The sequence below is a fragment of the Phialemonium atrogriseum genome (genome assembly GCF_030411735.1).
Source record: "Phialemonium atrogriseum strain 8032-3 unplaced genomic scaffold QBC33scaffold_63, whole genome shotgun sequence".
Lineage (NCBI taxonomy): Eukaryota > Fungi > Ascomycota > Sordariomycetes > Cephalothecales > Cephalothecaceae > Phialemonium > Phialemonium atrogriseum.
Genome location: NW_026848200.1, coordinates 27,628 through 48,074, shown reverse-complemented (window position 1 = coordinate 48,074; position 20,447 = coordinate 27,628). Strand labels below are relative to the sequence as shown.

Below are 20,447 nucleotides of genomic sequence, written 5' to 3'. Positions count from 1 at the left end.
CTCGCGCAGCATAACATTATCTATGGCGACCTGGTGACCAATTTTTGACTAGGGCATGTCGGGAATTTACCCCCGTATTTTTGACGAATTTGCGCTGGTCCGTCAATTTAATACTAAGCAAGCCAAATTTGCCAAGCAACTTCACAGGCAGCTTTTTAGAGACAAACTTCCCGCCCTTCTCCAACCCCTAATGAAGGTATCCAAGATCAACGCCTTTGGCTCCTAAAAGCCAGTCAGCTTCGCAGTCAACAATCAAGTTTAACACAGATTCTACCATCGTTAAGCCTCTGCCATGTTCCAGATCTCTTTCGTTACGCCAGGAAACAAAAGTTTAGGTTTACGTGAACCGAGGTCGGCAAGAACACAAATCCAGTGGGGTAGCGTTTGATATCAGGGGGATGATTGCGCGAGGAGGGTGTTTCATAGACGGAGCCCCCGTACCCGGATTTTAGTCTCTGAGAGCCCTTGACGAGAATATCGACGCACTAGTATCTGCATTCTAGGCGGATGGGTTGGATATCAGGTTTTAGCGTGTCAAGGGAGACAATCTTACTGTGGCCATACTAGGTTGCCACGAAGCTCTAAGCAGTCGCTCTTAGCCGTGACGGTGAAGCTCTCGCCCCTCCCCGTCTCAATAACATCGAAGCGCAGTCTTCAGCGTTACAGCCTCCAGTGATATAGATTGAGGTATTTAGCCATAGCCACAGCCAAACAAGCCGCGCCAAGAACTTGATTGTTAAAGTCACACCATGTGAGGGAATCAGGTTGGTTAATTGACTAGCCAAACCTAGGCCTTATTGAATACAAGAAGGATCCCTTAAAGAAGGAAAAGAAGGAAGAAGTGCGGCGCGCTTCTTACGCGTTTTTATGGACCCCGATCTGTAGGCGACGGGGCCGCGAAGCGGTCCCGGCGGTCCTCGCGGTGGATTTATTTTCCAGCCTCCGTTCGGTTTCCGAGCGGTCTTCGGTTCCCGGGGGTCCCTGACCGGGGTGGTCCCCGAGGGCCCCTGCCCGAGGTCCCCACACGGGTGTAACCCGTCACACACCAAGGTACATTTTTCCAACTGTTATACATGTATCTTGTACCCAAGATCCGTTTCCAGATCCAAGCCGACAACGCTCCAGCTCAAGCCTTTAATTCTTCGCCTAACATGGGCTTGGAGTTCACACTTTGGTTCTCTGCCACTAGGCTGGACATGCCAACCCTCAGGTAGCGAGTGAGATTTGAACCGGTAGGCTATTTCGTATGCCTTGGATAAGCTGAGACTAGAAAACGGTCAGAGCGGCCAAGGATAGAAGGCCTTGGAGAGGTGCATTTGGCGGGAGAGACGCATGTTGCGACCATTACAACGGATTGGTCATAGTCGACGAGGACATTCTCGTATACCATTCCTCCTTTGAGCCTCGCGGCACAGACATCGTGCGCGGGTTTACCACGCCGGCCGCCATGATCTGTAGCTATGTTAACGCGAACAGGAAGCGGCCTTGCCCAGGAACGACGACTCGACCATGGGAGACGCTACGCCGTGGACCGACGCCTCACACGTCGCTTGGCAACAGCACCTCGAGCGGCACCAAGACGACGTGTCACGGGATTCGACAACCTTTGCAGCCTCCGTCCTTGACTAACCGACGGCCTCCGGGTCCTCATTGACGACTCCGTGATGCTCCTTGACGTCGGAGACTAGGATAATTAAATGCCCAAGGATAGGCCTCCTTAGCAACCCCTTGTCACACACAACCCTTCTTCTAAGCTTTTATTTTGAATAATAATTATGGCTTTCACACGCAACGCGCCCATAGCACTCTTTTTACCTTAGTTATTTCTTATAGTTTACGCAATAACACTTGATTTACTGCATTCTATTCCTTCCTTGCGCCTTTAATTCAATTGATTACGCTGCTGGCGTTTTCCTACCTTTATGTCATTGGAAGGAGCTCATGATAGCGAGACGCATCAGGCTGATTAGGTCCTTCTAATCGGCCATGTGCGCTAAAGGCAAGGAAAGAGGCACAATTCTATCTACTTGCCAGCCAATCACGTGTGCGCTGCTGGCTAAGGCGTACGCCTTTAGCTACAGTACCATACGTAGAGAGGTAGGTATGTAGGTTGGTGGTTTTGTGTCTCTCCTCCTCATTAGCCCTTGTTAAATATAGTCTATTGTAGACGTTGGAGTATCTAAGTTGACAGGGAACGGTAGCTCAAAACTATCCATAGGGCCAAAAAGTGGATCAAAAGGCAACTCAAACTCTAGCCCACCACGTTCGTTGAGGGCATTCGACCCCTCTGGCTCTTCAGGGACGTTGCTTGCAGGGAACGTATTGAAAATCGCATCGAGGCTAAGGTCACCGCTTGCGACAGAATGACTGACCTGCAAGGTCTTGTCTAAAGCAATGAAGCGAAGGAGTCAACACCTCGCCAAGAACAACAAATGGAGAGGAAGGGAATAATTGAGACTCTAGACCTACCAGTCCTTAAATCCAAACCATTTACCTTGATAAGACGACGAATAATGCCAGCTGGCTTAGCAAGGCCAGGATTTGCCTCACACAACTCATCAAGCAACCTCAGGCTAGAAACCAGCAGTGTCCCGTGCTCATAGCTACCACTCTGGCCCTGCCCGGCGGCGGCGGCGGCGTTGCGCACGTGGATAGTGCAGGCCACATAGGCCGCGTAACCGAGGACATACGGCGCGCCGGCAAGGCCGTAGGTGGCACGGTACGCCGTAGAAATGCTAGTGATGCAGCGAGCGGCGCCGCTGCACCGGTCCCAGCAGGAGGAGTGCACGGGCGCGTTAGCCAGGCGCAGGTGGCCGTCCGAGATGAAGGGCCGGTGCAGCAGGATGACGAGCGCGTGGTAGATAGAGTGCAGAACCATGAGGTTGGGCGGCGGGGGCGGCTGCGCGGATCGCGGCAGCGACTCCCAGGGTCGGAAGTCGAGCTCCGGCGAGAGATTCTCCTTCCATTGCGTGAGGGCGCGGTTCACCGCCTCGAGACTCCTCCTCGCGTTGGATAAGGTGGCGCCGATGACGTAGAAGCGGTCGATAATAGTGGTCATAATCTTGGAGAGCTGGCATAGCTGCTGAAATGTCGAGACAGAGCTGATCGGTACCGGGGTTGGGGCCGCCATGTGGGTCGTCGGACGTGGTGTGGGCGGAGCGAGATGAGCAGGGTGGTCAGGTGGGTGGCAATAGATCTCATTCTCCTCGTAGGTGTCAAGTAGCTGCGTTGATACACGGGAGTCGCGTATGTTGATGGCCACCGGCCGTCCTAGGTAGAGGCTCTGCAGCTTGTCGCATATGAAAGCGCCCCAGAAGACGCGTCGCCGGATCTCCACCCCTTCAGCATCGCCAGTGGTCTCCTCGGGGTCCAGGTGTAGGCCCTGGTCATACACCATGCGCAGAGCATAGCCTGTGTAGAGCCATCCCTTCGATGTCTCGCCGATGGAGTTGTATGTCGAACCTAGCAGGAGCAGGCCGACAATCGTTGGGATCGTCGGCCGGATGAGCAGCGACTCCTTGGCCAGTAGCTCATCACAACGGCGGAAGAAGCGGGCGCCCGCCGTTTTGGGGTCGTCAGGATTGCCACGGAGGTAAATGAGGCCCGAATACTTGGCTGAGCAGGCAAAGATGGCGTTCAGGAGGAAGTTGGAACAATGGGGTCCATAAACATTGGGCCCGCCGCCGCTCTGCAGATCCCGCATAATGGCAGGGCGGTAGGTGAGGAGGAAGGTGTGGTGTTGGCGCGTCCAATGCAGATTCAGGAGATGGAGGGCAACGCTTATGTGTGTGCCGTCGATGGACGACAGCTGGGCTAGGCGGTGCTCGAGCTGGCGCTGGAGGGCGGCCTGGGCAATGAGGGCGTTGCGGACGCCCTCGCGGTCGGCGACGGGCTGGCACGAGGGCGAATTGACAGCGCCCGCCCCGCTCCTGGCACGATAGTGGAGTGCCGACGAGGGCCCAAAGCTGCGGGCCTTGCCTATCTCGTCGACCGAGATGAAGTTGGCAATGTCGAGCTCCTCATCGTCCGATGGGCCGAGCAGGTCGTCCTCGTACCGGCTCGGGCCCGGCGCGGCTTTGTCCTTGTCTTTAACATGCTCGTCAGAGATAGAGATAGCGACGGATGCGGCGACCGAAGGAACAGGGCTGGAGATGCTCTCGGCAGGTCCGGGCGGGGAACGGACGTGGACATTCCCATGCTCATCCACGACAGCGCCAAGGAGAGACGAGCGTTCCTCAGGGGTGCTGCTGGATTTGAGCTGGCGAACGAAGGCTTGGAGAGCTGCGTTTTCCCGCTGAAGCTTGTGGATCTGCGAGAAGGTTGGCCTAAAGCAAAACGGTTAGCAGGCTTCAGAACGACAGGGGACGGTGGGTAGTGGAAAGGGACGTCCTGACCGTTTGCGTGGAGCCTCAATCCGGTAGACGCATTCCCGGTCCTGGCTGAGGCAGGCGGAACACCGCGGTTGCGAGGCGTCGCAGCGAATCTTCTTGGTTCGACAGGAGAGACATGCTTTAGCTAAACTCTTGGGTCGCGAGGGCTGCGAGTGGTGATTGTCTTTCGGGGAGGGCATGACGGCGAGCCCCGGCCTTTCTTCCCCCTCTCACAGCTGATTTATTTTGGGTCTGTTTGTCGATAATGGAGAGGAGGGCAAACAAGGCTCGGCGAGGAGGTCTAAACACTGTGAATCGATAGTCCTACCTCATCTTTGGTGGTAACTTGTTCGGTAATAAGGTGCAGAAGCCGAAGATGTGGAGCTTGCGTTTGCCGTTGTGCGGGGTTAGGTAGTTTCTCGTTAACGCTTTCCAAAGCCCCTGCAAGGGAGCTCGATCCTTTTGATTTGGCAGAGGCCGTCTACACAGTATTCAATCGATGCAAATTTGATCCGGGACAAGGATTTGATTATATTCATATTTGCCACGCAAGATTTCGCTAGCCGCGACCTCTTATCAGTTTATCATCCTCGTCCACCACCTGACCCCCTTTGTGCCGTTCAAGGCCGTTCGAGCCCGCGCAGTATTTGAGTCATTTTCTCGTACCTAGATTTGGTTAGGAATGGGCTGAGAAATCTACTCATTTTGAGAGCGTCACTTACACAGTAAAGACGATAGCACCGCTCAGCGACAGGCGGCCTAGTCGAGGTACCGTGCCGGACCAGAAGGTCGGCACACCTTCGTTTTTGAAGATGCTGACCGCGCAGGCGACGCTGTTCTTGTAGTTTTTGCTAGCCTCGAGGCTTTGCATTCGCGTCTTGATGACGTCCAAGGGCATGGTTGCGTATCTAATGGCAACCCCAGCATGAGTCTGCTGGGCGTCGGAACACAAATGGCGGCACACTTACACGGTAATGATTCCCGCGAGCCCGCCAGCGACAAAGGTCCCAACTGCCCCCGTCTTGCCCGTATCCGACATCTTCCCCAGCTGCGCCTTGATGATTCCGTAGGACGTAAAGCGCACCATGCTGTTGGCAGCCTGCCGGGCTGTCGACGGGACAAATCCCTGGAAAAAGCCACGAATTCCCTTCTCGCGCGCGATGACGGCCGAGCCGTGCAGGAAGCCCCGCATCCGGGGCTGGCCTCGCTTCTTGTCGTCGATCAGCTGCGTCTTGATGCTTTCAAAGGGAGTCACTGCCAGCGTGGACTCGACAACGCCGGCGGCTAGGCCGGCTATGGCCGTGCGGGTACCGCTGAGGTTGCCTGATTCATCGGCTAGCAGATGCTTGAAGCCGTCGAAGACAACGAAGCCTTGAATGCATCATGGACATGTGAGCCTAATGGCACTGTTCTCGAGACTAGTGAGGACATGCCGGGGGAATAACTAACGTGTGGAGGCTTTGAGCGCGTTACCGAGGATCAGGGTGGTGCATCCCGTATACCATGCCTTAGATGGGAATGGCGGCCATGGAAGCTTCTTGGAGTCGGGGAGATGTCGGTTGAGCTGAGACCTTGTCTTTGCAAACTCAAATGGATATGTAATTGCTGTCTTGTCGTGAGCACTAGTAGCCCAAAAGGCCGTGGGAATGGGACATCTGTTGCTTACCAATTTCGACCGCCCCAGCTGTTGACCCTGCCACAATGGACACGGCTATCTGGGTTAGCTGAGTATTGTAGCAAGTATGAATGGAATGCGGATCTAGTCGCCTGTTACGTACCTCTTGCTTCTTGGGTGTCCCTGATGTCATTGCTATCCTTCCAAGCCCCAAATATCGCGCTTAGGTTAGGAGCTTGACAATATTATTTTTCGTGCAGCTCTACTTTTCCATAACCATCGAATAAAAAGAGAGAGGGAAAAGAAGGGAAGCTAATATAAGAGCGTAGAAAGGACAGAGACCTAGACATGCAGTCGTACGCAGCAACCAGGTTCTCATTCTTCGACGCCCAAACGTAGCCCGTAGCCGTCGCTCTACCGGCTAGAGTAAAAGGATTTCTCCATGCGGCTCACACGCCATATTGCCAGGCGTTACGACAAAGAGCACTGATGAGACTAGGAGGCAACCATACAAATAATCGGCCATTTAATGTCCGGCCGAGAAGCCGGCGCAGTGGCTGGCAGCTAATCAGTAACAGTGGGGACAGAGGGACCCAAAAGCGCTGATCCACTGCGCCGGAGTATGAGTCTCCGGAACTACAGCGACGCCGACTAGTTGGATCCGCCTCACTGTCTCTAGTCACTGTGCTTCTTTGGGAAACGCCGGGAGGAGATAAATTTGATCTATTCCATCTGACTCATGACGATATGACATGTAGAACATCAACCCGAATTCACACCCCTACTGCTTTCCCCAGAACTCCTCCACCATGGACATCCCCGCGAGCTGCGACGTCATCGTCGTCGGCAGCGGCAATGCGGGGTTCTCCGCCGCCATCTCGGCCGCACAATCCGGCGCCCGCCGCGTTCTGCTCATCGACAAGTGCCCCGAGGACTGGGCCGGCGGCAACAGCTACTTCACGGCGGGCGCCTACCGGACCGTCCACCAGGGCCTGCCCGACCTGCTCCCTATTGTCAACAACGTTAGCCAAGAGCAGGCTAGCAAGATCGAGCTGAGCCCCTACACTGCGCAGGACTTCCACAACGACCTCAAGAACATCTGCGTTGGACGCTCTGATCCAGAGCTTGCGCATGCGCTGGTCTCCGAGTCCAACGACACTATCAAGTGGCTCGCCAAGAACGGCGTCCGCTTCCAGCTCTCCTTTAATCGCCAGGCCTACGAGGTCGACGGCAAGATCAAGTTCTGGGGCGGGCTCTCGCTCAAGACCCAGGACGGCGGCAAGGGCCTCATCGCAGACCACCTCGCCGCCGCCCGGCGCCACAGCGTCAAGGTCCTCTGGTCGACAGCCCTGGTCGGCATCGCGCCACCGAACCATCCAGGCGGCGACGTCGTGGTCACCGTCCGCCTCGACGGCGCCACAAGCACCATCTCCGCCAGGGGCGTCGTCCTGGCTGCTGGCGGGTTCGAGTCCAACGCGCGGATGCGGAGCCAGTTCCTTGGCCCCGGCTGGGACATGGCCATGGTGCGGGGCACGCCGTACAACACAGGCGAGTGTTTCGAGATGGCCATCCAGAGCCTCGACGCGCAGCCCGTCGGCAACTGGTCTGGCTGCCACGCCGTGGCCTGGGACGCCAACGCCGACCCCAACACGGGCGACCGTGTGGCCTCCAACGAGTACACCAAGTCGGGCTACCCGCTTGGCCTCATGCTCAACGTTGAGGGCAAGCGCTTTGTTGACGAAGGTGTCGACCTACGCAACTACACCTACGCCAAGTTCGGCAGGGCCATCCTCTACCAGCCCGAGCAGACGGTCTTCCAGGTATGGGACGCCCAGACCACCCCGTGGCTCCGCTCCGAGGAGTATCGGGAGGAGAGGGTGGAACGCATCACGGCAGACACCCTGGAGGAGCTTGCCGACAAGTGCCAGGCACGGGGTCTGCGTGAGCGGGACGCTTTTGTCCAGACCATCCGCGAGTATAACGAGGCTGTCCATGCCCACCGGCACGAGCACGCCCACGAGCAACTCAAATGGGACCCCGCCATCAAGGACGGACTCTCGACGCAGTCTTCGTCCAAGCAGCTAGTGCTGCCCAAGTCCAACTGGGCCCTGCCACTGGACCAGGGGCCGTTCCTTGCCGTCAAGGTGACATGCGGCATCACCTTTACCTTTGGGGGTCTCAAGGTTGACCCGCAGACAGCGCAGCTCATCGGTGCGTCAACGGGCCAGCCAGTGCCGGGTGTCTACTGCGTCGGCGAGATGCTGGGGGGACTCTTTTACCAGAATTATCCCGGTGGAAGCGGCCTGACCTCTGGCGCCGTCTTTGGCAGGAGAGCTGGTCGGGCTGCGGCGCAGAGGGCCGCCACCACGGAAAAGGACTCACGTGTCATCCCGGCGCTGCCAAGAAAGCTGTGAAAAGGGGGGGGATTCACTGGTTTGCATGCTGTTCGCAATGAACCGAAGCCACCCATTCAGACCAATTAGAGCAAACAACTTCAGTAGCATAACAAGAACGCCGAAGAAGGTTATAGACTACATATCTTAGGCAATCATCATTAACCAACCTAAAAGTCAAATAGATAAAGGAAGGGCAGCAAAACGTGCAAAACGTGAAATCCGATCTACCCAGAGGGCTTCGTCACTGGCCGGACGAGAGTCAATGGCAAGGAGAAAGGAAGAACCCGTCATACAAGACGATACAATTAGGGCAGTAAGGCTGTACTCCAATAACTGCTATGAATGGGGAGTGAAATCCAAGAACACGAACATGCCACAAAACTGTTCTCGGCATCAATGTGCGAGCGATTAGAAAGCCGCAAGCACTTTTAGGTAGACATCGCCTATCTTAACAGTATTAGAACGGTTCTCGTCACCAGCAAACACATGCTAATCTCAACATCGAACCGAGGATAGCGGTTGTGACTGGCAATAAACGGATCTGTAGATGTAGTGTACATTGATGGCCTTGCATGCAGCCTATGGGCAACAGAACCAAGAAGATCCCAGCGACTTGATGCCTAATTACTCATGTATTTACCTATAGATGGTGAAAAATCTTAGAAGCTCAAGATCTTAGCTATTCACAGCCGCTGACAAGTGAGACGAACCATGTCAAATGATAAGGAGGACATAAAAGCATACGTTGATTTGGTATTGTACCTAAGCAGGTGAAGGTACAAAGTCAACGTATGCCGATTTTTTACTTCATCATACCTAGCCGGCTAGAACCAGGCCGGGCATATTGAAGCCTCAGCCAGATCTCAACAGGTACCATGTGGCCGGTTATCTATATAAAGTTAGGGTCACCATCCAGAACCGGGTTCGGTAACGCCGTATTGGAAGTCTGGTCGGAGGGTTGCCGAGAAAAATCTAGGGAACTGGGACCTTGTGGAGTAAGTACCCTAGACTGTCGGGGGGAGACATCGCGGGGGAAGGGGGCTAATCAATGGGCATCGCGTCGAGATGATTTCTCTCTAACCTACCTTAGATAGCCTACCTTTTTAGCCTACTCCACAGACAAGGCTAGGGCGCAGTTGAACAAGCGGCCCTTGGGAACCCCGGATCTTGGCGAAAGCTTTGCCGGGAAAGGCTGCGCACTATTTATTGACATATTAATACTTGGACAACTCCCTCAACTTCAAATTCTCAGTCAAGCCATCAACTTCTGCGAGACTTAACAGTCACTGCAAAAGTCTGGCACCCTCTTCCCTTTCTCTCACATTCCTTCACCACCAACAGCCGTTTTGTCGTCATGACTACTAATGACATCAAGCCAGCCGAGCCCCTCGAGATCGAGGATGCGCCGGTCAAGCCTCCCCCGGCGGTCGACATCGACCGCATGCTAGTCGACGACGACCGCGCCCCCGAGGCTCGCGGCGCCATCGCCTACGCCATCCCAAAGAGCTACTGGTACAGCTGGGAGTTCATCGGCACGTTCGCCGCCATCATCATGGCCAAGGATGCCGGCAGCGGCGGCTTCAGCCTGGCCGCACCCGTCTTGGCCAGCATCAACCAGGAGATCGGCCCGGACCCGGACATCACCTGGGTCTCGCTGTCGTGGACGCTGACGCAGGGCATCTCGACCCTGGTCGTGGGGCGCATGTCGGACGTCTTTGGCCGCCGCTGGATCTTCATCGTCGCCTCGCTACTCGGCACCGCGGGCGCCATCTGGGCGTCGCAGGCCCAGTCCGTCAACCAGCTCATCGGCGCCACCGTCATGCTGGGGCTCGCGGGCGGCGTGCAGATCAGCTACTTCTGGATCATCAGCGAGATTGTGCCCATGCGCTGGCGCTTCGCCGCCAACGCCACCATCTACATGTTCAGCTTCACCAGCTGGCTCGGCCCAAAGATCTCGTACGACTTCTTTACCAAAACGGCGGTTGGCTGGCGCGGGGCCTACTACCTGCTCGTCGCCCTCAACGGCCTCTCCACCCTCCTCTTCTACTTCTGCTATCACCCGCCCACCTTCAAGATGCTGCACCGCCGCACCGCTCTGTTCCACCTCCTCAAGACGTTTGACTGGGCCGGCCTCGTCCTGTACACGGCGAGCTTCACGTGCTTCCTGATCGGTCTGAACTGGGGCGGCGGGCGCTTCCCATGGGCCAGCGCGGAGGTGCTGGGGACCATGATCAGCGGGCTCGGAGGCCTGGCAATCTTCGTCGCGTACGAGATCTGGCTACCTCGCCAGTTCAAAAGCATCACCCCCTTTGTCGAGATGCACTTCTTCACCAACATCCCCCTCCTCGCCATCACGGGCATGACGTGCGTCGCCGGATCCTCGTACTACGGCCTCGCATCCGTGTGGCCCAACCTCGTCAACAACGTCTGGACGGGCCTCGGCCAGGGGCGGACGGGCGACATGCTAAGCCTCTTCGTGCTTACCTACGTCTGGGCCCAGGTCGTCGGCGGCTTCATTGCCCACTTCGCCGGCGCCAAGAAGCCCATCGTCATCTCCATGTTCCTCGCGGCGCCGCTGCTCGGCTGCCTAGCCATCGACCCGTTCAACATGACGCTTACCAGCGTGCTGATGGGCGTTGGCAGCTTCGCCCTGGGAATCATGGAGGGCGTCGCCCTGACCGCCACCACGTACCCGCTAAGGTCGCAGGACGAGATTGGCAGCGCCGGCGGCGTCACGGGTACCATCCGCCTGTTTGTGTCCACCGTCGCGACGGCCGTCTACAACACGGTCCTCCGAAACCGGCTGAACAGCACCATCCCCGGCAACGTCGGGCCCGCCGCCGTCGCGGCCGGCCTGCCCGAGTCGTCCGTCGCCAAGTTGGTTGCGGTTCTCAGGGGCGGGTTGCCTCTGGACGACAACAGCGTTCCGGGACTCACCGCCGCGGTCGAGCAGGCGGCGAGGTTCGCGTACCGTGTTGCGTATGCGAAGGCGTATAGCACTCTTTTCCTGGTCTGTATCGCGTTTACGGTTCCGGGGTGTCTGCTCTGTTGGTTCGTTGTCGAGCCGGACAAGAAGAAGGAGGCGTTTATCGCTGGTCATTTGCACAAGCGGACCGATGAGAAGAGGTTGGAGCAGGACGACAACTAAACTACTGTGGCTAGGTTGCGGGTATCTAGGGGGGGAGCTTCGCTTTCCGTAAGGAGGTCCTTTTCCCGTGCAAAGTGCTTTCCTGCCTTCTCACTCTTGTGTATGGGTATTTTGTTTCACCCACTTTATCTTTCTTTTCTCGGCTTGCACGAAATGACTCGAGGTTCTTACTTGCCTACCTTCACCCACGTAAATACCGGAATTGAGAAGATTGCGTGACAAAATATGATCCCATCCTAACCAAGTAGCCTCCCAAACCCCTATTTAAATTAAATATACAGCACTCATCCAATCACGCCGAAAACGACAAACCCCCCCTCCCCCCCAAGTGTGATACAAGCCTCGCTCACCACTCTTTTTTTTTCACTCAAAGACTCAACATGCCAAACGAGTAATCACTTGGAAGCGCCAAAAACTCCTGCAGGTTCCCGGAGATATCCAGCGGCCAATCCAGCTCTGGCAAAGGCACAGCCAGATTCCGCGCCAGCACTGCGCCAATGAGCGGGCTCGTCTGCTCCGTCACGAAGGGGAACGCATCCATCCAGTCGGCGTTCTCGTCGTCGTCACCGTCATCGTCGTCAATCACACCCAGCATCTCGGCGTCCTCGACGCCGTGGCGGGCCCCATCGGATCCCGTCTCGACCGCATTGTCATTGGCGTTAGTATTGCTGTTGTCATTCTGCTGCTGGGTATGGCGGCCGGCTGACGCCGACGGTGCCGGAGCCGCGGCCGGCTGGTCGTCAACCGCAGACAGCTTATCAATAGCGGCGGCGAACATGCGCGACGACGGCCACATCAGTGCCATCTGGCGCAGGGCGGTGCGCAGGGTGCGGATGTCGGCGTCGGCGTGTGCGCGCAGGTCCTCAATGCGGCGGGCGTGCAGCAGCGCCAGGAGCGCCACGGCGATCTCCCAGCCGGCCTCGCCCGAGAGGAAGCGGACGTTGCCGCGCGTCAGGAAGTCCTCAAACAGGCGCGCCACGCACGAGGCCGCGACGATGGCCGCCTTAGAGGCCTTGGGTAGCAGCAGTTGCGACGACTTGCTCAGGTGCAGTAGCGTCACGTTGGTTAGGTAGGTGACGTGCAGGCGGTGCACGTCGCGGTCGAATGAGGTGGTGCGGCCGGTGCGGATGGAGAGCGAGAGCGATGTGGGTAGCGACTGGACCCACGAGGTGAGTTCGCGAGAGAAGCTTGCTGTGTTGGTGCAGTCCTCGATCTTCTTGTTGAGCTGCTTGCTGATGCGCCCGCTGATGCCCAGCAGCTCGACCCAGTTGATAAAGATGTGCACCTTGGGGTCGGAGGGGTCGGGGAAATCCTCGGGGGTGACCATTCGGACGTCGCAATAGTCTAGGTCGATGATGGTTGGCCTACCTTGTGAGACGGAGAGAATGCGATCCCTCGCCTTGGAATCTAGGAGTTAGCTGGAGCTTCCATCCACGGGCGGGGGGGTGGGGGGGGGGGGGAAGGAAAAAAGGAAGGGGACTTGCGATGGCTTACAAACAAAGTCCACCATATCCTACGTCGAAGTCCCACAGTCTCCCAAGGTTGGGCCAGCTGGCGAGGCTGCGGCTCTCGGTTCAGTCCACACTCCTGCGCGACGCGTATGGCAATGCCCGTCCACCACCAGGCGTTGTCCATGTTGAGCTGGTTCGGGGCGCCGGTACTCCACCAGAAGAACAACATAATGGACGCCAGTCGGACCAAGGCGTTGCCTTCATAGTTGTTGTAAAACAACTCCTTGGCTCGGTTGTAGTAGACCATGGAATCCCTATACTGGATCAAGGGCGGGTTGATGCGAGTCCCACAGAGGGCAAGGGTATGCTGAAGGAGTGGTGACTCGTCGGCGCCCCCATGGCCGTGGAAGAAATCACGATCGAGCACGGGACACCACACATAGCAGTACTCGAGGTAGGACTCTATGAAGCCCTCTTGGAGGGCAGGCGATATGGTTTCGACGCCGCTTAGCAACTGGCCCTGCTGGACCTTGTCCTGATCGACAATATTGTCGCGGCTGAAGATTGTCATGTACCCGGTATCGCCGAAACAGCTGGTCTGGACCGACAGCTGCTGGGAGCCAAGGCTCCTGGAGCTCGGTGTGCTGCGGGCATGGGATGAGTCCGGTGAGGGGATCGGGGGGTGGTAGTCGACGCCTGCCAGCCTGCGTTCGCTGGAGACGACCGCTCGAGACTGTGAAGGCTCAAATCCGGTAGTAATTCCGAAGGACGTCTGTGGTGGTGGCGGTGGCGGCGGTGGTGGTGCTAGGATTAGGGGGTCGGCGAGGTCATGGGGAGATGATGGACTGCGCTGGGGGCCGTGGGCCTGGTCCGTGCCAACGGTAATGGACGCGGCCTCGGACGACACGGCTGTCCCTGCAGTTGCTGACTCTGCAGGTAAAAACCGTGGTACGGTCTGCTGGTCGAACTGCGATTGACGCTTCCCCAAGCCCCGTTTCGATGGGCGTACTCTGGTAACTCGAGTCAGTTTCCTATTAGGTCTCCGGGGAATGGGACTGTGACTTGAGATATTACCGACCGGAAGGAGACTTACCGACACGGAACCCGGGCCTGGGCACAATTACTGCAGGACTGGGTTGCGGCCTTGACCAGGTCACATTTGATCTATCATTCGCAGCGATTTCAGTGTGTTTGCTTCAGGGCTTCCTTGTGTGCTTGGCTCTAATTACCTTCTTGCCGTGACAGCGAAAGCAGACCAGCAGCGCTCTCCTTCTCTGGGCCGGAATAGCCGAATCTGGAGGCTCGCCAGCCATTGTTTGTTGGGCATGTGGCCCTGTTGACAAGGGAACGATGAAACCGCGCGACCGTTGCACGTTGAACTCCCGGCTCCGGCTCCGTCTTTGTGCGTAGCCGGGTTGCGCAGATGGAGGGAATTGTGGTTTCTTTTTCGGCATTCAGACCAGCATGGGCCTCAATCCATATATGAAAGGCGGGGATAAGTCGCAGTGTGTAAGTGGGTGCAACTGCGGGGTTGAAATTAGATGCGGGGTGCATCCTTGGTTGGAGGCGGAGAAAGCGGGGGAGGCGACCCCACATGTGGAGGAGGTACCACCACGGTGCACCACCTCCTTCCACTGCCTGCTGCGAGCATCCTGGAGATAAGGTACCGAGCGTTTGGCATGATGAGGTCGGATAACGATGGGATGGACCTCAAAAACGACAACACATCTTCGTAACGCCTCGCTCAAGAATTACCGGACTCAGCCGCGATTCTGTTCTCTCTTCAATAATGCCTTCAACTATCATCAGGAGATTCGCCAACGCGGGCACGACCAGCTCCAAGGGCACCGAGACCTTCACTGGCGACGTCTGGGTTGACCCCGTCCACAACACGCCAGACACCAAGATCAACAATGTCCTCTTCTCCCCCGGCGCCCGCAGCCATTGGCATACGCACGAGCACGGTCAGCTCCTCAGGGTCGTCGCCGGCTCCGGCTGGATCTGCGACCAGGGCAGCCAGCCCCGCCGCCTCGTCGCCGGCGACATCGTCTGGGCTGAAGCAGGCACCACACACTGGCACGGCGGCGATGACGGCAGTTTCATGTGTCATCTGGCCGTCAGCCACGGGGCGACGACGTGGCATGGCCAGGTGACGGATGACGAGTATGCAAAGAAGACCTCTGCGGCTGCATCTTCTTAGGGACAGTGTTGCCGACCCTATTAGATGCCGGGTTGTTAGATTTGGGCTCAGTTTGAGGGACTGGGCGGGTGGGAGAGATACCTGTTAGGTACCTACTTAGGTACCTCGGTCCACTACATTAATGATTATGGAGACTGTCATGGAAGCTACCTAGGTACCTTGCCTGATGTGGTGCGGGGTTTGCAGCAGTTAGAGGAATGGAACCCCACAAGTCAAGATACATATGATCAACTGCCTTCTTTTGGTCAAAGGTCACACCTCCTTTTCTTTCAAACCCTAGGAGATTCTGATACAAACCCAAAGTTTACCAGTGTTCCTCAGGTGAACACTTTGATTCTCTTTCCTTTGCGTATCCATACTATTTGCCACTATGGCATCCCCGTCCCACCTCCCTAAGCTTCGTCCAGCCTTAGACTACGGGATGCGAAAGGTCCAACGACACATCACCACGCTGGATTCCGAGGGCCGATCGGTCTTCGTCCCAGATGAGGACATACTATACTGTGACCGCGGCGGCTACGCTGTCTCGTGGACTTACGCCACCAGCGAATTCCCTGCCGTGCTGTCCGGCAACAAGGACCTCGACGGCTTCTTGACGCGGGACCCCTCGAGCAATAACTCGGTCGCCCACACCGGCAGCCGCATCGTCAATGGCACCGGCATCACATTTAACACTACCAACTTTGCCCCCGGTACCGAGACGGTCATGCACCGGACCGTGTCGCTAGACTTCGTCGCAGTAGTGGAGGGAGAGATGGAGCTGGAGCTGGATTCGGGTGCGAAGGTGTCGCTGAAACCCGGCGTAAGTGTGTCTTGTCTCCTTATGTAGTAAAAGAAGACGACAGGCCTAGTCAAATATCTAACACCCTTCAGGATTCCATTGTTCAACGCCAAACAAACCATCTGTGGAGAAATCCCTCCAAGGACAAGCCGGCCCGGATCATTTCCCTGATCACCCCAGCCCAGAGTGTCACAATCAATGGCAAGGAAATGACTACCGAAGGGTTTAGTGTTGGTTCAATGGGGAAGCGTTCTATGGTCACACAAGGGATAGAAACGTAGAATGGATGGCACCAGCAGCCTGTCCATGACTGGGGGGAAGCGTTCTCCATTGGGGCCCAGGACCTCCTGCCCTACACGAAATAAGACAACGACGAAAAGAAAACCCCGTCTTCATTGCTTGGCATCAGTACTGATAGCAATATCCTCAGACTGCGCAAAGTTCTCCCTAACGTGCTCCAGCTTCGCCCGCACGGTCTGCAGACAGTCCGACCCCAGCGGCAGCCGGAGGTCCGGCTTCCTCCCCGTCGCCATGCCCGTCCCCGTGACAACCTCATAGATCCGCTCCGCCGCCGCCGCCGGGTCACCCGCCTGCCTGCCATCCATGCCGCGCAACTTGGCGAGCATGTCATCGCAGACGGTACCCCTGTATTCCTCGCTCAGTGGCGCGTACCGGATGTTGTCGGCACCCAGAAAGTTGGTGCGGAAGGCGCCCGGCTCGACGAGCTGGACGCGCACGTTGAAGGCGGCCACCTCGTGCGCAAGACCCTCGCTGATGGCCTCGAGCGCGAACTTGGTCGCCGAGTAGTGGCTGTATGTCGGCAGCACCCGCAGCCCTGCTGTCGAGGATATGTTGACGATGGTGCCGGACCGGCGGGTGCGCATTCCCGGTAGTACGGCGAGCATGATGCGGCAGGGGCCCCAGAGGTTGGTCTCCATCTGCTGGCGGGCATCTTCGAGTCTGTTGGTCGAGAAGTTGTTAATGCTGAGAAACTCGAAAATGATTGGAGTGTAATGCTATGAGAGAACATACTTGAGGTTCTCAAACGCACCGCAAATTGGATAGCCTAGAGGAAGCGTCAGGAACACGATAGGAATTAGATAAGGGTGCGTGAAAGTCAAGCCTCTCGCCGTGATGGACATAGGAAATGTGATAAGCTTTTCAAGGGCCTGCCAGTCCTTACGCACCAGCGTTGTTAACCACCACGTCAAGCCTGCCATAGATGGCCTCGGCTTGAGCAATAATGTCTTCGAGGTCGGGCGCCGTGGTGTCAAGAGTGATCCAATGGCCACTCCTAGATGTGACATAGTCAACCAGATCCGGCGTCTTGGATGGGTTTCGTGACGATGCTATGAGCTTGTGGCCATGAGCCAGAATCGTCTTTGCCAGCGCAGACCCAAGGCCAGCAGAGCAGCCGGTGACCAGCCAGACTTTGTTATCGGACATCTTGAATGTGTGTCAAATAGTGTTGTGGATGGTGCTATACTGTCTGTGTTGGTGGTCCAATATCCTCGTAAAGCAAATCGGGGATTTGGGAGCTTTTTCTGCTCTGATAACCCAACTGTGTCACCCCTTAGACGGGGTTGGTCAACGAATACAAAGCCTGGAAATCCCCTAGTGATGGACGGTGTACTTTGATAGCCGGAGTAACAGCGGGAGTGAAGTATCAAGGGCGTTGCCGATGTCTAGCCCAATGGTTAGGTTAGGTACATAGTCTCCACCCCTGCATTGGGAGTACTTCGCAACCTTTGCCCAACACGAATCTCGTGCTGGCATCATCAAAGGTGACCATGACGGATCACACAAGATTCGATAAAACGCAATTTATTTGTGAGCTACCTACATGACGCCTCCCAAGGCTGCAACCTGAAGCTATAACCCTAAACCCTAATTCTTGTAGAGATCATCCACAACCTCTTCGTGCCATGTCGTTTGGCCAATTCCCACAGCTAGGTGTGACATGAAGCTGTTCTTGTCAGCGCCGTGCCAATGCGTCGTCCCTGGTTCAGCCCATATGACATCGCCTGCTTTGATGCGGCGAGGCTCCCCTCCCTTATCACAGATCCAACCAGACCCGACGGTGACATGGAGCATCTGGCCGCCTTCATGGGTATGCCAGTGAGTTCTGGAGCATGGCATGAAAACGTTGCTGCCCATTGCCACGTTTCCGGACGTTGCCACCATCTGGCTCCATACTTCGCCCGTGAAGGTTTCGGTTCGCTGCACTGATTTCACGTCTTCGCTCTTGCCATTGGCTATGATGATGGACCCGGGCATGGTGATGGTGATGGTGCTAGACAGATCCACCCGCTCCGTCTTGTCAGCTGATGATGAATATCAGAGGCTCAAGTCTAGGTAGACTTACAAACGAGAGTTGGGATTGCTGTAGGGATGAAATCACTTTGGGCAGGATGAGAGCAGTCAGCACGTGTACTCACTTGATTTTGCCTGTGCACCTTTGCTTTAGGCGCGGTACTGCCTCGTCATGGGAAGAGGCCACACTAGCACTATCTCGCCAAACCGGGGATATTCTCGCCATCACAGGCCCGTGGAGTATGTTTGCCGAATGCCGGACGAAATAGGCAATTGCCTACCTTTGCCGGTGGGGATACGAACAACACTAAATTTGGCGCCGCGCAGCCAACCCAGACTGCCATGGTAAGATCTGTTGTAAAGATGGGAGTTTTGAAGGTTGAAAGCGTCACGGGGGCTGTCTCATGAAGCCTATCTATGGTCCCGGTATCGGTGGGGAGTGACAATCCCGGAGAAGAGGACACTTTAGCGTAGGGGCAATCAGCCGATGACAACCACGGGCGCGCAGCCGATTCGGCTCTTAGCTTGATGTATTGTCGTCGTCAAATACAGGCTACACTAAGGTAGAGAGAGAGAGGCATCTGCAGTAATGTTCCCGATATCATTAGCTTCGTTTTATCACAACGACCGAAAAGGATTGAACTACAGTTGTTCAGACATCCTGTCAACACAGACCATCTCACAATAGAGATGAACGCGGTAATCATTCATGGCCCCGGCGACATCCGGGTCGAGGTTAAGCCCCGGCCCTCAATTCAGGAGGATTATGATGCCGTCGTCAGGGTCACCGTTGCGGGCATCTGTGGAAGTGAGCTGCATCCCTACCGGGGACACCAGAAGACGTCTTTTGGACACATTATGGTAAGTTGGGCATTCGACATGGAACAGCGGAAATTCTGACTCATTCTACCTATGGCCAGGGCCACGAGTTTGCTGGGATTGTGGAGCAAGTCGGGAGCAAGGTGACGACTGTGAAGAAGGGCGATCGTGTCTTTGGATTGTTTTCGACATCATGGTGAGTCTTTGCTTGTTCCAATGTTTGCCCTTGAACCTGGCCGTGCTTCTGATTGCTGGGCAATATTCTTGAAGCGGGCGGTTTGGAAAGGTTTTCAACATGCAATCTTACTGACATATTACTTGTTCCCAAGCCTTCGATGCTGGTTCTGCACGCACAACCATACCAACCGATGCGTCCGCTCCCTCGCGCTAGGCACCGCCCAGATCAACGGCAGCCAGGCCGAGTACGTCCGGGTGCCAGACGCCGACGGGACGCTGCAGCTCGCGCCACCCGACATCGCGGACGAGCTGCTGGTCATGATGTCCGACATCTTCCCGACGGGGTACTACGGCGCCATGCGCGCCATGTCACAGTTTGCAGCGCCGCCGGCCACGAAGGACGACCCCGGGCAGGAAGCCGGCAGCAGCGGCAGCAGCAGCAGCAGCAAGGCGATGCAGAAACAGCCTCTGGAGTCGGCCGTCATCGTCTGCCTGGGCTGCGGCATCGTCGGGCTCTGCGCCATCATGACCGCCGTCGTGAAGGGCGCCGGCACCGTGTTCTGTGTCGACAGTGTCGAGGACCGGCTGGAGCAGGCGAGGCGCATGGGCGGCGTCCCGCTGCGGCTCGGGGTGGACGACGTCCACAAGGTGGTCATGGAGGTCACGGGTGGCAGGGGCGCTGACGCCGTCGTCGAGAGCGTGGGCAACCAGGCGGCCCTTCGCTCGGCCTTTGAGCTCCTCAGGCCCTGTGGCGTCCTGAGCTCGGTGGGGTTCCATCAGTCGGAGATGCCGTTTACGGCACTGCAGGGTTATCAGAAAAATATCAAGTAAGTTGTGCAAGCATAAAGCTCTCTCATTCATATTTCTGTTGCTGATGTGAATCTGGTTCTCTAGTCTGAATATGGGTCGTGCTCCAGTTCGGGCCGTTCTCGAGGAGGCGCTGCAGGTGTTTGTGGAGAATAAGTCTAAATTCGCTGATGTAATATCGCATCGACTACCGTTGACGGAGGCTCCGTTGGGATATAAGCTGTTCGATACACAGGAGGCCAGGAAGGTAGTGTTACGACCTTAGTGACCCAAGGTCGTCCCGGAACATGATATTTGTAGTACAATGACTCTTAAGTGACTAGCTCTACCCGGTATAATCAAGCTCCCTTTTCCATTCTGTTGCCATAGA

The 20,447-nt window shown here is 56.4% G+C and overlaps 9 protein-coding genes across 9 annotated transcripts; 5 read left to right on the top strand and 4 right to left on the bottom strand.

Moving 5' to 3' along the window:
• Nucleotides 1–1,519: 1,519 nt before the first annotated feature.
• On the bottom strand, nt 1,520–6,178 carry QBC33DRAFT_614757 (uncharacterized protein; the record flags this gene model as incomplete). Its single annotated transcript, XM_060432611.1, has 8 exons — nt 1,520–1,549; nt 2,190–2,386; nt 2,470–4,325; nt 5,093–5,278; nt 5,339–5,741; nt 5,820–5,975; nt 6,037–6,094; nt 6,149–6,178. The coding sequence occupies 8 exons, from the start codon at nt 6,176–6,178 to the stop codon at nt 1,520–1,522; spliced, it is 2,916 nt and encodes a 971-aa protein (XP_060277854.1).
• Nucleotides 6,179–6,630: 452 nt separating this feature from the next.
• QBC33DRAFT_614756 (uncharacterized protein) lies at nt 6,631–8,690 on the top strand (the record flags this gene model as incomplete). The annotated part of the gene is made up of 2 exons (XM_060432610.1): nt 6,631–8,367; nt 8,614–8,690. The coding sequence occupies exons 1-2, from the start codon at nt 6,795–6,797 to the stop codon at nt 8,688–8,690; spliced, it is 1,650 nt and encodes a 549-aa protein (XP_060277853.1). The 5' UTR covers nt 6,631–6,794.
• Nucleotides 8,691–9,735: 1,045 nt separating this feature from the next.
• Nucleotides 9,736–11,529, top strand: QBC33DRAFT_624187 (fungal trichothecene efflux pump; the record flags this gene model as incomplete). The annotated part of the gene is made up of 1 exon (XM_060432935.1): nt 9,736–11,529. The coding sequence occupies one exon, from the start codon at nt 9,736–9,738 to the stop codon at nt 11,527–11,529; it is 1,794 nt and encodes a 597-aa protein (XP_060277852.1).
• A 364-nt stretch (nt 11,530–11,893) lies between these two features.
• QBC33DRAFT_574786 (fungal-specific transcription factor domain-containing protein) lies at nt 11,894–14,424 on the bottom strand (the record flags this gene model as incomplete). The annotated part of the gene is made up of 4 exons (XM_060430779.1): nt 14,210–14,424; nt 14,074–14,144; nt 13,024–13,990; nt 11,894–12,928 (listed from the first exon to the last, which is right to left on the bottom strand). The coding sequence occupies exons 1-4, from the start codon at nt 14,291–14,293 to the stop codon at nt 11,897–11,899; spliced, it is 2,154 nt and encodes a 717-aa protein (XP_060277851.1). The 5' UTR covers nt 14,294–14,424.
• Nucleotides 14,425–14,638: 214 nt separating this feature from the next.
• QBC33DRAFT_553531 (RmlC-like cupin domain-containing protein) lies at nt 14,639–15,235 on the top strand. Its single transcript, XM_060429421.1, has one exon. It carries the CDS (start codon nt 14,770–14,772, stop codon nt 15,178–15,180), a length of 411 nt encoding a protein of 136 aa, XP_060277850.1. The 5' UTR covers nt 14,639–14,769; the 3' UTR covers nt 15,181–15,235.
• Nucleotides 15,236–15,237: 2 nt separating this feature from the next.
• Nucleotides 15,238–16,242, top strand: QBC33DRAFT_502484 (cupin domain-containing protein; the record flags this gene model as incomplete). The annotated part of the gene is made up of 2 exons (XM_060425734.1): nt 15,238–15,982; nt 16,054–16,242. The coding sequence occupies exons 1-2, from the start codon at nt 15,551–15,553 to the stop codon at nt 16,240–16,242; spliced, it is 621 nt and encodes a 206-aa protein (XP_060277849.1). The 5' UTR covers nt 15,238–15,550.
• Nucleotides 16,214–17,407, bottom strand: QBC33DRAFT_605143 (uncharacterized protein; the record flags this gene model as incomplete). Its single annotated transcript, XM_060432269.1, has 3 exons — nt 16,214–16,921; nt 16,994–17,027; nt 17,149–17,407. 3 exons carry the CDS (start codon nt 17,405–17,407, stop codon nt 16,354–16,356), a joined length of 861 nt encoding a protein of 286 aa, XP_060277848.1. The 3' UTR covers nt 16,214–16,353.
• Nucleotides 17,408–17,848: 441 nt separating this feature from the next.
• On the bottom strand, nt 17,849–18,302 carry QBC33DRAFT_605139 (RmlC-like cupin domain-containing protein; the record flags this gene model as incomplete). Its single annotated transcript, XM_060432268.1, has 1 exon — nt 17,849–18,302. The coding sequence occupies exon 1, from the start codon at nt 18,236–18,238 to the stop codon at nt 17,849–17,851; it is 390 nt and encodes a 129-aa protein (XP_060277847.1). The 5' UTR covers nt 18,239–18,302.
• Nucleotides 18,303–18,964: 662 nt separating this feature from the next.
• QBC33DRAFT_463011 (zinc-dependent alcohol dehydrogenase) lies at nt 18,965–20,342 on the top strand (the record flags this gene model as incomplete). The annotated part of the gene is made up of 4 exons (XM_060425105.1): nt 18,965–19,135; nt 19,195–19,289; nt 19,423–20,097; nt 20,165–20,342. 4 exons carry the CDS (start codon nt 18,965–18,967, stop codon nt 20,340–20,342), a joined length of 1,119 nt encoding a protein of 372 aa, XP_060277846.1.
• Nucleotides 20,343–20,447: the final 105 nt, after the last annotated feature.